General features: G+C 32.6%; 1 protein-coding gene and 1 pseudogene across 2 annotated transcripts; both read left to right on the plus strand.

Annotated features, from left to right (window-relative positions):
• Positions 1-403: 403 nt before the first annotated feature.
• Positions 404-4,769, plus strand: LOC114393444 (E3 ubiquitin-protein ligase RHF2A-like). Of its 2 annotated transcripts, XM_028354811.1 has the most exons (10): positions 404-483; positions 599-682; positions 1,885-2,019; positions 2,133-2,179; positions 2,674-2,736; positions 2,829-2,937; positions 3,047-3,411; positions 3,496-3,600; positions 3,687-4,051; positions 4,429-4,769. In XM_028354811.1, the coding sequence occupies exons 2-9, from the start codon at positions 677-679 to the stop codon at positions 3,997-3,999; spliced, it is 1,143 nt and encodes a 380-aa protein (XP_028210612.1). In that variant the 5' UTR covers positions 404-483; positions 599-676; the 3' UTR covers positions 4,000-4,051; positions 4,429-4,769. The 2 variants fall into 2 exon arrangements, with proteins under 2 accessions (XP_028210612.1, XP_028210607.1); XM_028354806.1 differs by lacking the exon at positions 404-483 and having other exon boundaries at positions 511-682.
• Positions 4,770-6,311: 1,542 nt separating this feature from the next.
• Positions 6,312-7,271, plus strand: LOC114372272 (annotated as a pseudogene).
• Positions 7,272-14,236: the final 6,965 nt, after the last annotated feature.

Raw genomic sequence — 14,236 nt, forward strand, 5'->3', positions numbered from 1 at the left:
GATGATATTAAGTGAATTCTTACTTGATAGATAATAAATTAAAGTTATAAATCAAATATATCTAATTCAATTTAATTTAAATAATTTTATAAAATTAATTTTATATTATCATTAATTTATTTATAAGCTTTTTTATTCACCATTAATATTATAAAAAAAGATAATTAATATTATATTAAAAAAATTAAAATTATAATTATATTAAAATAATTTCTTTTTTACATGAGAATAATATTGTTATATTATTCTTTTTCAATCACTTCTAAGAAAATCTGATTTTAACCTCCTAATCTCGCACAAGTTGAAGTGACATAAAAACAAAACATCATAATTAAAAGTGACAGCATCATACATTATTGTAAGGCGGAGAAAGCCTGAAAAAGCGAGCCTTTTATTCATATGTTGTGGGCCCTCTTTTTTCCAATACACGCACAAATTTCTTGGTAAGGAAAGGAAACTCACCAAACCAAACCATCCAACAAGGTAAAGTGTAACTGTCATCCTTTTCTTTTTTTCTTTCCCCTTTGTTCATTTTTCTTTATCGCTCAATTCAATTGGGATCTCTTGCATTCTCTCTCTCTCTGGTGTCTGAATTCAGGTCTTGATCTTCTCTCCACTGGGGTTCCCTCCGTTTCTTGAGCCCCTTTTTTCTTTTCCGGGCCTTTGCCAATTCTCAATGGAGGTAATTGATTGATTGAATCCTGTTGTTTTGATCAAATTTTGTATTTTTTTTTCTCTTTTACTGCAATATGTGTTGCAAAGATTGGTGCTTTTTTATCTGGGGTTGATTGTAATTGACTCCTTTTGTGATCCTTTGCTTTGATATGTTTTATTCCTTCTTCTTTTGTTCAATTTTGTTATGATATTAGTGCTGTTTTTTTTTTAATGTTATAGAAGTTTATCGAATGTGAATGCGTTTCATTTTTTAAAATCATGATAAAATATGTTCCAGAAGGATAGGTATTATAGTTGCAAGAGGGAATAAAAGAAATTTTTTTGAAGTTATTTGCTCAATCTGTGGAAGCTTTTCACGGAGAATTCTTAAAGCCTATTAGGGTGCGTAGTGCTGGCAGAAACTGGCTTTAAATTTGTGTAAATTACGTTGGCACTCTTGAGATTTCGTTAAATTTAACCCGATGCACCTTTTTTCCCCCTAAACTAACCCCTTAATTGTTTGAAATATATATTACACCGACACGCCTTATACATTACATTAACCTCCTTAATTGTTTGAAAAAATTTCACCTCTTTACAAAGGAAGTTGTTGTAAAAGTTTAAAAAGTTGTGGGTTACGTGCAATCTCAAGAAACCTGAGGAGGTGTCAATGTAATTTATTCTTATTTTATGGTCTTATAATCAAGGTTTTAAAAAATGTTCCACAACTGCAATTGTGATTGTAGCATCAAGGGTTTTAGGGTCTCACAACTGAAATTGCTGCTGCATTGGCTGCAATTGTTCACAAATTTTCCACAAAATCAAGAGCTGTGACCCCAGTTTAAAACCTTGTTAGTGTTGTTGATGTATTGCTTTAAATTAAAAAAAAAAAAAAAATTCTATGCAGCAGAATTCTTTGGCAACTTGTATATCATGTGAGGGTTGTGGTTGCAACAATTCAGAGGGAGGGGTTGTGCACTTAGCTTGAACTAGTTGGGATTTTTTCAAAGCAGAATTAGGCTAGTAATGTCATTGCATCATTTCCTTGTCAACTATCCCCTGATTCATTAAGTAATTTGAGGTATATTCTGGATTTTAAGTTTATTTATGGAGACTGTGTTTGGATAATGGCTCTGAATGAACTTCCATCAGTGTTTGCTGGAAATATTATGCACTCAAGAGTATCACTTGCAAAATATTGCATCTGACTCTGAACTGTGAAAAATATAGGTTCCAGAAATGGAAGGCAAGACTGAAAGTCATATGACATCAGCAGCAGCCTTTGTGGAAGGGGGGGTTCAAGAAGCTTGTGATGATGCTTGCAGCATATGCCTTGAGGATTTTTGCAAAAGTGATCCTGCCACTGTAATATGCAGCTTTTTCGCTTTCCTCTTTCCTTTTGACAAATAGAATTATAGGCAGGGATGGCTTCATTTGAAAAACATTTGTTTACTCCTTTTCCTTGTATTTCTTTTCAGGTCACTAATTGCAAGCATGAGTTCCACCTGCAGTGCATTCTTGAATGGCACGTTTTAATATTTTTTCATGTGTGTCTTTCACAAAACAAAGATATTTAGTGTTATTTTTACCTCTATGTTGTCATAGGGTAATATATTTTTGGTTCAATTGGTTCCTGTATATTAAAATGGTTTCTCATGAAAAGTTAGAACTTGAAGTCTAATAAATGCATTGTTTTGGACAAGGTGCTATACTAACCACCTACAAAATTGGTAGCAGCTCTAAACGAAAGCAAAATAGAAATAAGAACTTTTGAAATACTTTGATGGATATGGTTCTGTCTCTATCCATCTGTGCATGTGTTGTCTGGATTTTGTATATGGCTAGGGGCCATGTTCACTGTTGAAAATGTTGTTATTTCCATATATATTAATATATTGGAAGTTTCTGATCACAAAACATAGCTTTGGCTGCTAATGGGTGAGACCATTTGAGTTGTTTTATATGGTTGAATATGGAACACATTATACTTTAGTAATAGTTACTGGCTATTGTTTGTAGGTGTCAGAGAAGCTCCCAGTGTCCTATGTGTTGGCAACCTATCAGCTTGAGGGATGCTACCAGGTTAGTTCAGGATTTTTCTTCTGGCGATGGGTGACCTACTGTATAATTCATTTCATGATTATGTTCTTAAAGTTGTATGCATTTCATCACAGTCAAGAGCTGCTTGAGGCAGTAGAGCTGGAGAGGAGCTTGAGAGATACTCCATCAAGAAATGCTGCGATTTTTCATCATCCAACACTTGGTGATTTTGAATTGCAGCATGTCAGTCATCCATCTGTCTGAGTTTTTATTTGATTGTCCCACATCTTAACTCTTACCAAGTCTTATTTCCACCATCTATTTATGCTAAGAATTTTTCATTCTTCTGCAGTTACCCATGGGTGTGAATGAGGCCGATATTGAAGAGCGAATAATTCAACATTTAACTGCTGCAGCCGCAATGAGGAGATCTCATCACCTCAGCCGGAGGGAAGGCCATCGAACTAGGCCATCTGCTCATGGCCGTCCACACTTCTTAGTATACTCAACTCAGCCTAGTGCACCACCATCAGCTGCAGGAGGGGGAAGTGAACCAGCTGCAATTCCTGTAGGAAGTCCATCTACCCCACTTACATTTGATGGAAATGAGCAATCATCACTACAGCAGATCCCCCATGTTCAAACTCAGAGTTCTTCTTTAACTTCTGCCTCTACTGTCTCAACAACAAATCTTCAAGGAGTTCACTCTGATGATAGGTAGTTAGACTCTTAATATTGTTTTCTTGTTATCATTATTAGTGTGCATGTGAAGTTATATGTTGTATATTTACTTCCTTGTAGAAGTTTTGCCTCTCATTCTTTTCCTGCAAGCCAAGACAGAGCACAGCCATCAGAACAATCATTCTCTGATTCTCTGCGCTCCAGATTTAATGCAGTATCCATGAGGTATGATATCTTGGAAACCTTGTGTCTCTAAACTCTATGTTTTTGTTAAGTCAACTTATCTAGTTTTAAATTGTGTTGTGACAAAGATACAAAGATTCAATTTCGAAGGGCACAAGGGGATGGAAGGAGAGGCTCTTCTCTCCCAATTCTTCTATGTCAGAACTTGGTTCAGAAGTTAGGAGAGAATTGAATGCTAAAATTGCTAGCGTGTCCCGATTGATGGAGCGCCTTGAAACAAGAGAAAATAATAGTGCTGCAGGAACTTCTTTATCAAATCATTTGGTGAACCGTTCCATTGCAGAGACAAGCAACCAAAGCAATGTGGAAGCTCGTGGAGAGAACTCTTTGCATGGCAATAATACTCCAACTACTTTTTCTGCAAGCTCAGATTCAAAATGATCTCTAGTTTGCTTCTGTGAAGGCATCTTTGCTCAACGTATCATGTTTGAAGGTGAGCCTTTTGATCTTAGTTTAGACCTTTGAGCCTCACAACAGAATCAATGGAGATTTCATCCATTTGTTAACTAATTAGTTTTAGAGTTTAATTTCTATTAGTATAAAATATTCTTATACTGTCAATTAAAAATCATTATTGCTATAACTTTTAAGGTAGTTAGTGCAAAAGTCAACAAATTGGATGACAATCACCATATATGATGGTTTGTGATTGGATGACATTACTCTTTTTAATGGTTCTCTCTGATTATAACATATAAGCTATATTTCCAGTCACTCATTAATTACTGGATGTGTGTATATTTTGGTGTAACTGTGTATCATGATTCACAAATCATGTCTCAAGTGTGATTCTTTTTTTATTTTTTTCAGGCTAACTGTTTGCTCAGACATGACATGATGAGGAATATATGCTCATGGCAGTTGTTGGATTTCAATTAAAAAAGTAGAATCTGACACCCGTGTGTAGAGCTAAAAACTTTTTCTTTTGTGTATATATTATATATGCGGGGAACTGTAGGGAGAAAGTATTTAAGGAGTAATCCAAGGGAGAAAGTGTTCTGAAATTCCATCAGACTTGTGTCCACAATCTGTCCCTGTGATTTACTTTTTGGAGTCAATGGAAATATAGATCAAGGTGGCAACTGTAGTTCTTGGTGTTTCTAAGCTAAAACTTCAAGCTTGATTAGGCTAAAACTTTGTTTTGAAATTCACATTAGGGAATATGTGAAGCTATCTTACTGTTGGAAATTAAAAGTAAAATCCAGCTAGTAAATTCCGTTCCTTCAAGTTCAGGGTAAAGATGCTTTGTGCATATGATTTTTCGAAAATGAATTTTTATAATAAAAAATGAATTTTATTAAAGATGCTTAATTACACTTTTTGCACTAATCTTTCACGGTTTTTGTGAATTTTGTCGCCAAACTATTAGATTTGCACGTTTTGTCAATCAACTTACGAAATTTTGTACATTTTGACCATCCAACTTTACAAATTTCATGCATTTTGCCATCCAATTTTTAAAACAAAAATGCTTAATTATACTATAAAGGGACAAAAGAGCAAAAAATTGAAAATTGGGTGGCCAAATATAAAAAAAAAAAAACTATGTTGAGTGGCAAAAATGTGCGAAATTTTAAAAGTTGAGTTTACAATGTGCAAATTTAACAGTATGATGATAAAATTTGGAAAAACATAAAAAATGAGTGTCAAAAAAATAATTAAGGGTGGGTTTGAAGAAAACCTACCATAGCATCTAATAACAAAAGTGCTGCATTCCTGCACATAAAATCCACCTTCCAAATATATGTAAATACTAAACAAACTACCCTGCAATATGATAGTTAATAAAGCTTCACAAAATGTAAAACAAATGGTGCATAACGATTTGGTGACTAAAGTTGATAGTTTGGCTTCGCTCATTTTTAAACTATTCCATGATCTGAATTAGCACCAAAGAAAAAGGACAACGATGATGTTGTGGAGCGTTTGGCGGCGGAGGAACGATGTTCTATGGAACAACGACACAGCAGTCTCAGGCTTTGAAGTGGTTCGTAGAGGTGATAACTTACTATCAGGATTGGGCTAGAGCAAAGGCAGTGCAGCATAATGCAACTCGCCTGGGTGGTGATAACGAGAATAATAGATGGAAACCGCCTCCACAAGGAACTTGGAAATGCAACTTTGATGCTAGCTTTTAGGAGTCAATGAATGTCACTGATATGGGAGCATGTGTTCGAGATAATGATCAGGGGATAGTAGTTGCTGTGAGAACAGATTTTATGAAGCCACGCTTGAAGGTTTCTGAAGGTGCAGCTTGGGCCCTTGCAGGAGCTATCCAATTCTTCCAGGGGATATTTGAGATAGATTGCAAAGGAGTAGTGGATAGAATAAGGGGCTCAACAAAGGAGGTTTGAGAGCTTGGGAAATTTGATTCAATATTGTAGGAGTTTACTAACAATGAATACATCTTATTCAGTTGTTTTTGTAAAGAAACAAGTCAATGGTGTGACCCATGAGCTTGCTAGGGAAGCACTGTTTTTACCTAGTCTCTACACTTGCTATCATGTAATTTCTTGTATTACTTTTGGGTGATGAATGAAATGAGTTAAATGAGTTTATGTAAAAAAAAAAGTTTGTGAGTACTACTGCACCGAGCCCGGCCATTATGTGGACCTAAATAACATCACCAAAACTATGTATATATTCCCTTCTGAACAAACTAATTCTACATTTTCTTTGTATAGTTTTAAGAGATGGTTTTAAAAGGCAAAGTTGTTTCAGAACTTGTGATCCGATCACCTGCTGTCAAGTTCTTCAGTGTTTTTGCAAAGCAACTTCACAATTTGCAAGACATTGTTGACAAAGTCCACGATGGCAAGTTGCATGAAGGAGATTGGCATGACATTGGCTCTGTTATGAGCTGGGGTCTTACCACAGGTATTTACACTTCTGTAATTAACTCGGTCTTGCGAAATAAAAAGGTCGTTCAGTTGTTCCTTCTAATTAATTTTGATATACCAAAGATATCGTAAACCTCCTAGTAACTGAGTTCAATATTCCTACAAATTAAAAAGAAATCTTACGTAAATCATGCTTTTAATTAATTGTAGAGTAAATGGCCAATATATTAGTTCTTGAAATTGTGATTCGTCACTTCAGTGCTTAAATTAACGAAATTTAGAAAAAATTCTCTGAAACTATAGCCCATAATTTACTTTAGTCTAAAGTTACTTCCAACATAATGAACATATGACTTAAGAGATAATATTAATTAACATAAGTTCGTGATGAAATAAATTTTGAATTTTGTTAACTAAGTCTGACTAAAATGACAACAAATTACAATTTAAGAAATTGAATTGGTTATTTGCTCTTACTTGTACAAATAGAAGTCTCATCTCACTTTTTTCTTTTAATCCAACATGGTTTTGAACAACAACAGAAGGGAAAGTACACACATTTAAGGAGAGCATTGAAGCCATTGATGAACAAACAAGTCCATATCATTCAAAATCTTCGATGGAGAAATTAGTAAGGATTACAAGATGTATAAGTTCCACTTGCAATTGATCGATGAGGAGGAAGGAGGTGCTGTTACAATATGGACTATTCAATACAAGAAGCTTAATGAAGATGTTGCACCTCCGTATCACTACTTGGACATTATAACTGCCACTACTAAAGAAACCGATGCTCATCTTCGAAAGGCATAGCAATAATGATGCAATATGGAAAATAAGTGAGTAACAAATAAATAAAAAAAGTGTGTTTGACACGAGGATAAGTGCTAAATTATCTAAAATGTCAGTGTTAATTAAATATGATTTCTAAAGAATAAGGGGTTTATTGCTCCCAAGTACCGAGTGAATAAGGAGAAGACGATCTATGTATTTTTCAGTGTGTTTAATTAGTGAACTGAATAAGTGTGTTTGCTTCTTTTCGGGTTTATATCGTTCCCATGTACCTAGAGAACAGGGAATACCGAATACCGAAATAATCTATCAAAATTTAATGATGTATTATTATTATTATTTTTTTAATTTGAAGTCTCTCAAACAATCAAAGCAGCAAAACTAAAATACATCAATGATTTTAATCTTATTTTGGTGCAAGGGTAAAAGCCCAAACAAACTACAAACAAATGCTACCGATAATATCAACCGCAGGACGGCTCAAATTTCATGTACCTCTAATTATTGTTTCATGCGCCTTATTATATTTTGAAGAGTCCAATCCAATATGTAAACTTATATTTCGGATTAAATTTTTCAGAATACAATGGGGTGTATAAAACAATAATTGGAGGTATAAGAAGCAACAACCTTCATGACATACTTAATAATGAGCATAAACAACCCCTATGTGGCCTATCCAACACATGCAACTTACCCAATGTCGTTACTATGAGAAACAAAGTAATCAACAACAAAATTCACTTCCCGAAAATCGTGATATTCTAACCTCTCAATCCGTATAACCTTTTAAGCCATTTACAAATACTATCCACCATATCTATAAGGATGACAACTACCCATTCCATTTTTAATAAATTGAAAAAGAATTTTGGAATCATATTCCACAAAGAAACTTAAAACTCTTATTCCTAGCTAACTTAGGAATTGACAAAAATTCTCAAAATTTTGAAATTTAGAATTTCAAGCCAAAAGATAAGGTACATACATATTGGGAATTGAATTTTTATTACTAAAATTTAGGTGGCTTAAATGCAAAGTGGAAGATTGTATTTTATTAGATTAAGCTTATTTGAATTGATGCATTGAAATTTATTTTTTGTTTCAATTTTAAGATAACTTATTTATTATAGTTGATGACAATCTTCACTATAAATAGAGAAGAGAATTAGTGAAAAAACAACATACAAAGAGAGAGTGTGTGAGAAGAGAGATTCTGAAATAAAGCCACTTTGTTGAGAGAAAAGTATGTTTGTGTGAGAGTGTTATCATTTATTGTAATCATTGAGTAAGGTACTTGGGTTTGTAGAGTGATACATTATTTAGAGTAAGTTACAATCTTGTAATCATTTTTGTGATAAGAAAATATGTTTGAGACAGTTATGTGGACGTAAGAGTTGTCGAATCACGTTAAATTTTTGTATTTGTTATTATTTTTCCTATGGTATGATCTTTGTTGTGTTCTCACAATTCTTTGGATGTAGATAATTTTATTTGAGAGAGTGTTGATTACCCAACAATAAGAATTGATTACCCAACAATAAGAACATCGAAAGGTAAAAAAGTTTCAACAAGACTAAAATCCACTCACCATTTGTATTGCGAAATACACCTACTCAAGAAGCAAAATGACCACCCTCGATCTTCAACAAATGCATTTGCATCATAATTAACTTTGATCCAATATGTATTAGGAGGTTTCCACCAAATATGTTGAACATGATAGGTTATAATGACACCACACTAGTGTAAAAAATATACAATATTTTACAACGGAGTTTTTTACATCGATTATATGAAAATCAGTCTGAACTAAAATACAGTGAAAACATTTGATAATCACAAAGAAAGGACTGTTAGAAATATCTATCTTTCTTACACAATATTCAACTTTCTTGGGCCATCTCAAATCTAGTTTGTGATAACTAGACTTATTTGAATTTTCACTAATTTATTTATATGATCAATAGAATTTTTTTAAAAAAAAGAGATAATAATATATCAAAAAAAATTAGAGACTATATTTTTTTCTTTTAAAAAAAAGATAAGGCAAGATGGATAAGTTATAAAAATATAAAGGAAGAAGCAAATAAGGAGAGAGCTGTCAATCTATACTCTATACTATATGCATACGAAAATATTTTTAAAAAAGCAAATTGTCACATGGCTTTCTGGAATTTTATAAAATAATTTGTTTTGAAATAAAAAAAATTGCATGTAAGATTTTCAAAATAAATTGATTTGATTGAAATATTCATTTATTATGTAATCATAATAAATTTACAATTATTATACTTAATGCCCAAATGTAGCTACATTACTATTTTTAAACGTGAATAACATTAATGCAAATTCTTATGGTAATTTATTTTCTCTTAAAATGGTAACATATTTTAAAATAAATGAAAGCTTGGGCATTACGTTAAAAATAATTGATATATAATGTAATTAATATATAAAAAATACTACTACTACTACTACTATTATTATTATTATTATTATTATTATTATTATTATTATTATTATTATTATTATTATTATTATTATTATTATTATTATTATTACTTAAACGAATATATACATTATCCAAAAAATGTCCAAAAATTCCCCCCACCCCCCAAATTTTTTTTGTAAAGGATCAGTAGGTATTTTTAATGGCATAAAAAACGGTAACTAAAATCTAAAATTTAATATTTAAATTAGAAAAAATTGCATTTTTGGTCCCCTAGTTTATCTCTAATTTCGGATTTGGTCCCCCTATAATTTAATTCACAAATTTGGTCTCCCAATTTTATAAATCCCTGTAAAATTGGTTCAGGAAGTCCGATTTGGACGTTGACTGTTAACCTCAGACGTTGATTGCCACGTGTCAACGTTTGAGTGATTTCTTGTAAAGGCTTCATTTTTTGTAGGTAAAGTTGTACTTTTGGTCCCCCAATTTTACTCCAATTTTGATTTTGGTCCCCTTATAATTTAATTCGCACATTTAGTCCCTCAGTTTTATAAATCCCTTTATAAATTCAGCCAAATTTCATTATCGGAGAAGTTGTATTTCAAATTTCAAACAAAAATACCATTGTCATACATAGGCCACTTAAGCAGTCGTATACACATAATACCGCATGGGGGGAGCAAAAAAAGAAAAAAAAAATAGGGGGTTATTACAAAATCTGTTAAAGTAAGAGATATGAAAATTTCAGACTCAGATTGGGATTAATGCGCCACTTTTCCAAGTTGAACAACCCCGGAAGTCAAGTGAGTGAAAAACTTGCGATGAAAAAAAGTGTGAGATTTATCAAGACCTACCATGTCTCTAGCACCAGTAGCTAAACCATTCAAAAGAATAATTTTGCAGGAACGATTTATAAAGGGATTTATAAAACTGGGGGACTAAATGTGTGAATTAAACTATAGGGGGACCAAAATCGAAATTGGAGTAAAACTGGAGGACCAAAAGTGCAATTTTACCTAAAAAAATGAAGCCTTTACAGGGAACCACTCAAACGTTGACACGTGTCATTGACATGTGGCAGTCACATATGGCATTGACATGTGGTAGTCAACGTTTGAGGTTAACGATCAACGTCCAAATTGGACTTCTAAGATCAATTTTGCAAGGATTTATAAAACTAGGGGACCAAATTTGTGAATTAAATTATAGGGGGACCAAATCTATAATTGAAGATAAAATGGAGGACCAATTTTACAATTTTACCTTTAAATTACAATTAAAAGTAACAAAAATTTATATTACAATTAATTGCCTTGTTAATTTATTCCTTAATTGACTCTTAGTCTTTTCCTATTCTTTCATCACTCTTATATATCTTCTTTTTTATTTTGTTTTTCTTCTATGAATTTACTACAAATCTCAATCAACTTTCACTATTTCATTCTCTTTTAACATTTCTCTTCTGCTTGGACTTTAGTACTAACTTAATTTCTAGTCTCTTCAAACTATAATTTGAAAAATAAGTCAATTAAAATGTTTCTCACCTTCTACTCTACATTTCTCGTGTGAAAAAAAATCAAGAAAAATTTCATAGACTGAAAGCCAACCCGAGGATTGAAATCATTGTTGTCGGTCCCCATAATATGATAGGTTGTTTTTTAAGTGAATAGGCATTTTGGTTCCTGTCTTTGTAATCATTTTGCAAATTAGTCTTTATCATTTTGAAATGTAAAAAATAGTTCATATCTTTACATAAATGTTGTAAAATAATTCTTGCTGATAAATTTGAAAGTAACACCATTAGTGAGGTGTATTGTTGACAATTTTAATATCACGTAAACTATCCAACGTGACACTAAAATATGTACATTTCTCAACCTGCTCTTGACATTGTTAGTTCTATTGGTGTAGCTTGGGTGATACATACCATTACTGAAAATGCAAAGCCCATCTAGGCAATGTAAACCCTACTGCTGAATCTTCATGCAGGCCTTCTCGGCAATCGTCATTTGAATTTAGTCCTAAAAAATCAAGCAGGCTTGAATTTGATTTGAACAGTACCGGTGATGATGGTCACACCCAACATTGATTTGAATGACAGACCATGCCAGAATAGGGATTTTCTTTCACGAAATCAAAAAAGCAAAAAAAAAACCTTTTTCAGTATAGGGATTTTCTTTCACAAAATCAAAAAAAGCAAAAGTAAAATCCTATATATGCTTTGGCACCAGAATACTGATCACTAAAATTGTCTAAAAATAACAAATCAAGTGAAGAGTATTGGTAAAAAAAACCCACGATAAAATTAGGGGGTGACTGATTGTTTTTTTTTTAACAAAAATAATCAAATTAAAAATAGTTTCCTTTTTTTTCCTCTTTTAATTTTGCAAATCCTCCGTAGACATGGCAAGAAAACCCGTACCCGTGAGTATTCGCCCGAATCCGTCCCGACTTTGACGGGTAATATCCGAGTTGACCGGGTATGGGTACGGGTTCGGGTTTTCCCCGATAACCAAAAGTTGGGTACGGGTACGGGTATGGGATTACTAGACCCGTCCCGACCCCGACCCCGAACCCGTCCCGCCACTTAAAATCTTTAGTATTTTTGCATAATTTAATCAAAAACATATAATTTTTATTACTAGTTAATTTTATTTTAAAATTTTTACATAATTTAATATTATTTTCTTAACAATTTATGTAGACACACGCGTTATAATAAATTTATTGATATATAAATAGTTAAAAATAAATATTTAACAATCAATTTATTTTTTTTCTAAAATCATATTTTTAATATTTTTTTTTTAAAAAAAAAATATTTTTCTAAATGATGTGTGGAACGGGGTTGGAGATACCCGATACCCGACGGGTACCCGATGGGTACGGGGATAGGACAATAAACTCAAACCCGTCGGGTATCGGGTACGAGTACGGGGATATGTTGAGGAGTCAGGGTAAGAGATTGGGGAGACAATACCCATACCCGACCCGCCTCATTGCCATGTCTAATCCTCCGCGGAATCAAATAATATCAAAGGAGGAGGAGGCGACAACTATAACGATGAGAATCTAGGATTTCACCAATCAAACAATATTTACACCGAAAATAGAAAAAAAAATCCAAAATAATCACTGAACAACAACAATGTTTCAAATATCACGAACCAAGAACGAGAACCTCTCTCTTTCTCTCGCTCTCCACAACACCCAGCAACAAAAAAGCACGAAACTTTGGTGCGTCTAGCTGTAATTTCTCTTTCATATGTCAAAGAAATTTATAGGCATAGTATCATGTCTCATTTTCTCGGTGGTGCTTTAGTATGCTGCCACTATTTGGCCAGTTTTCATTTTTAAGTTAATAACCTGTATAAAGAGAAGGAATAAATCACCGACTAAGAAAGGCCTCTGTTCAATTTTTTTTTTCTGCTTACACTGTTAAACATTCCCAACATTCGTGGTGTTAATCGTGTTTTCAGGCATTGTCCAGCTAGCTTTGCATTTTCAGTAATGGTAATGGTATGTCCTTGGTGTCTTATTAGAAGCGGTGGAATCAAGGGCCAAGATCTTTCCATCTTGGAGCTCTGACGCTGTGAAAGAAGGGTGTGCATTTACGTTTTGGTGAGCAACCTTAGAGGTGCAGGATACAATAGGCATGGGACGGGAAGATGAAGAAGAAGAAGGTGGACGGAGCAGAATCTAACGGTAGAGATGAACGGAGTAGAATATGAGGAAAATGAAGAGTTGTGAGAGGAATGAAAGTGGACTAATTTACAAAATGACTACAAAGACAAACACAGTTATCAAAATGCATATTCACTCAGTTGATCTTTTAACTCATTTCATTCTTTTTCCATCTTTTTATCATCTTATTTTGTTGGGATTTTGTGATATACTTTCTATTTAAAAGCAAAATCTTGATAAGGTAGTACTAGGATTGCACACATCTAACAATGGTAGCTAGGTACCACCATACTTCCACAAAAGGGGTAACTTTTTTATATTATTTTTGGATTCTCTTGATCTCTATTAATTAAAACATAATTTTATTTATTTTGAGTAATTAAATTATGTTTCTTTGTTTTAATTTTTATGTTTTTTTTATTATTAGCAAATCATCAATGAAGGGACTAAAAAAAAAAAACAAGTTTGTTTGTTGGCGACAGTCCTTATATTGCTTTGTCCTGTATTGGAGCTCAGTCCATAAAGAAATTAAACAAAAAATGTAGGATTATATGTTATAATGTTCTCATATATTAATTTCTTTTATGTATTAATTTTTGTATTTACACTTATTTTTAAATTACGTCATGTTCTTTCTAATAATCCATTTTGTTTATCCAAAATAAATTTAACTCTCATGACTTGGTTTTATAAAAAATAAATAAATATTAATTTTTTAGTTTTAAATAAATTAATAACTTACAAAAATAGTTTAATATCACATTTTTAATTAGAAAATTAATTAAATTTGAGAATTAGTTTTTTAAAATAATTTAATTTAGAATAAAATAATCATATTAGAATATCACAT

This window comes from Glycine soja, chromosome 2 (assembly GCF_004193775.1).
Source record: "Glycine soja cultivar W05 chromosome 2, ASM419377v2, whole genome shotgun sequence".
Lineage (NCBI taxonomy): Eukaryota > Viridiplantae > Streptophyta > Magnoliopsida > Fabales > Fabaceae > Glycine > Glycine soja.

Coding starts and splice junctions, on each gene's coding strand:
- LOC114393444 (XM_028354811.1), top strand. Junction 2,180..2,673: donor CTGCAGTGCATTCTTGAATG/GCACGTTTTAAT, acceptor TATTGTTTGTAG/GTGTCAGAGAAGCTCCCAGT. Junction 2,737..2,828: donor AGCTTGAGGGATGCTACCAG/GTTAGTTCAGGA, acceptor ATTTCATCACAG/TCAAGAGCTGCTTGAGGCAG.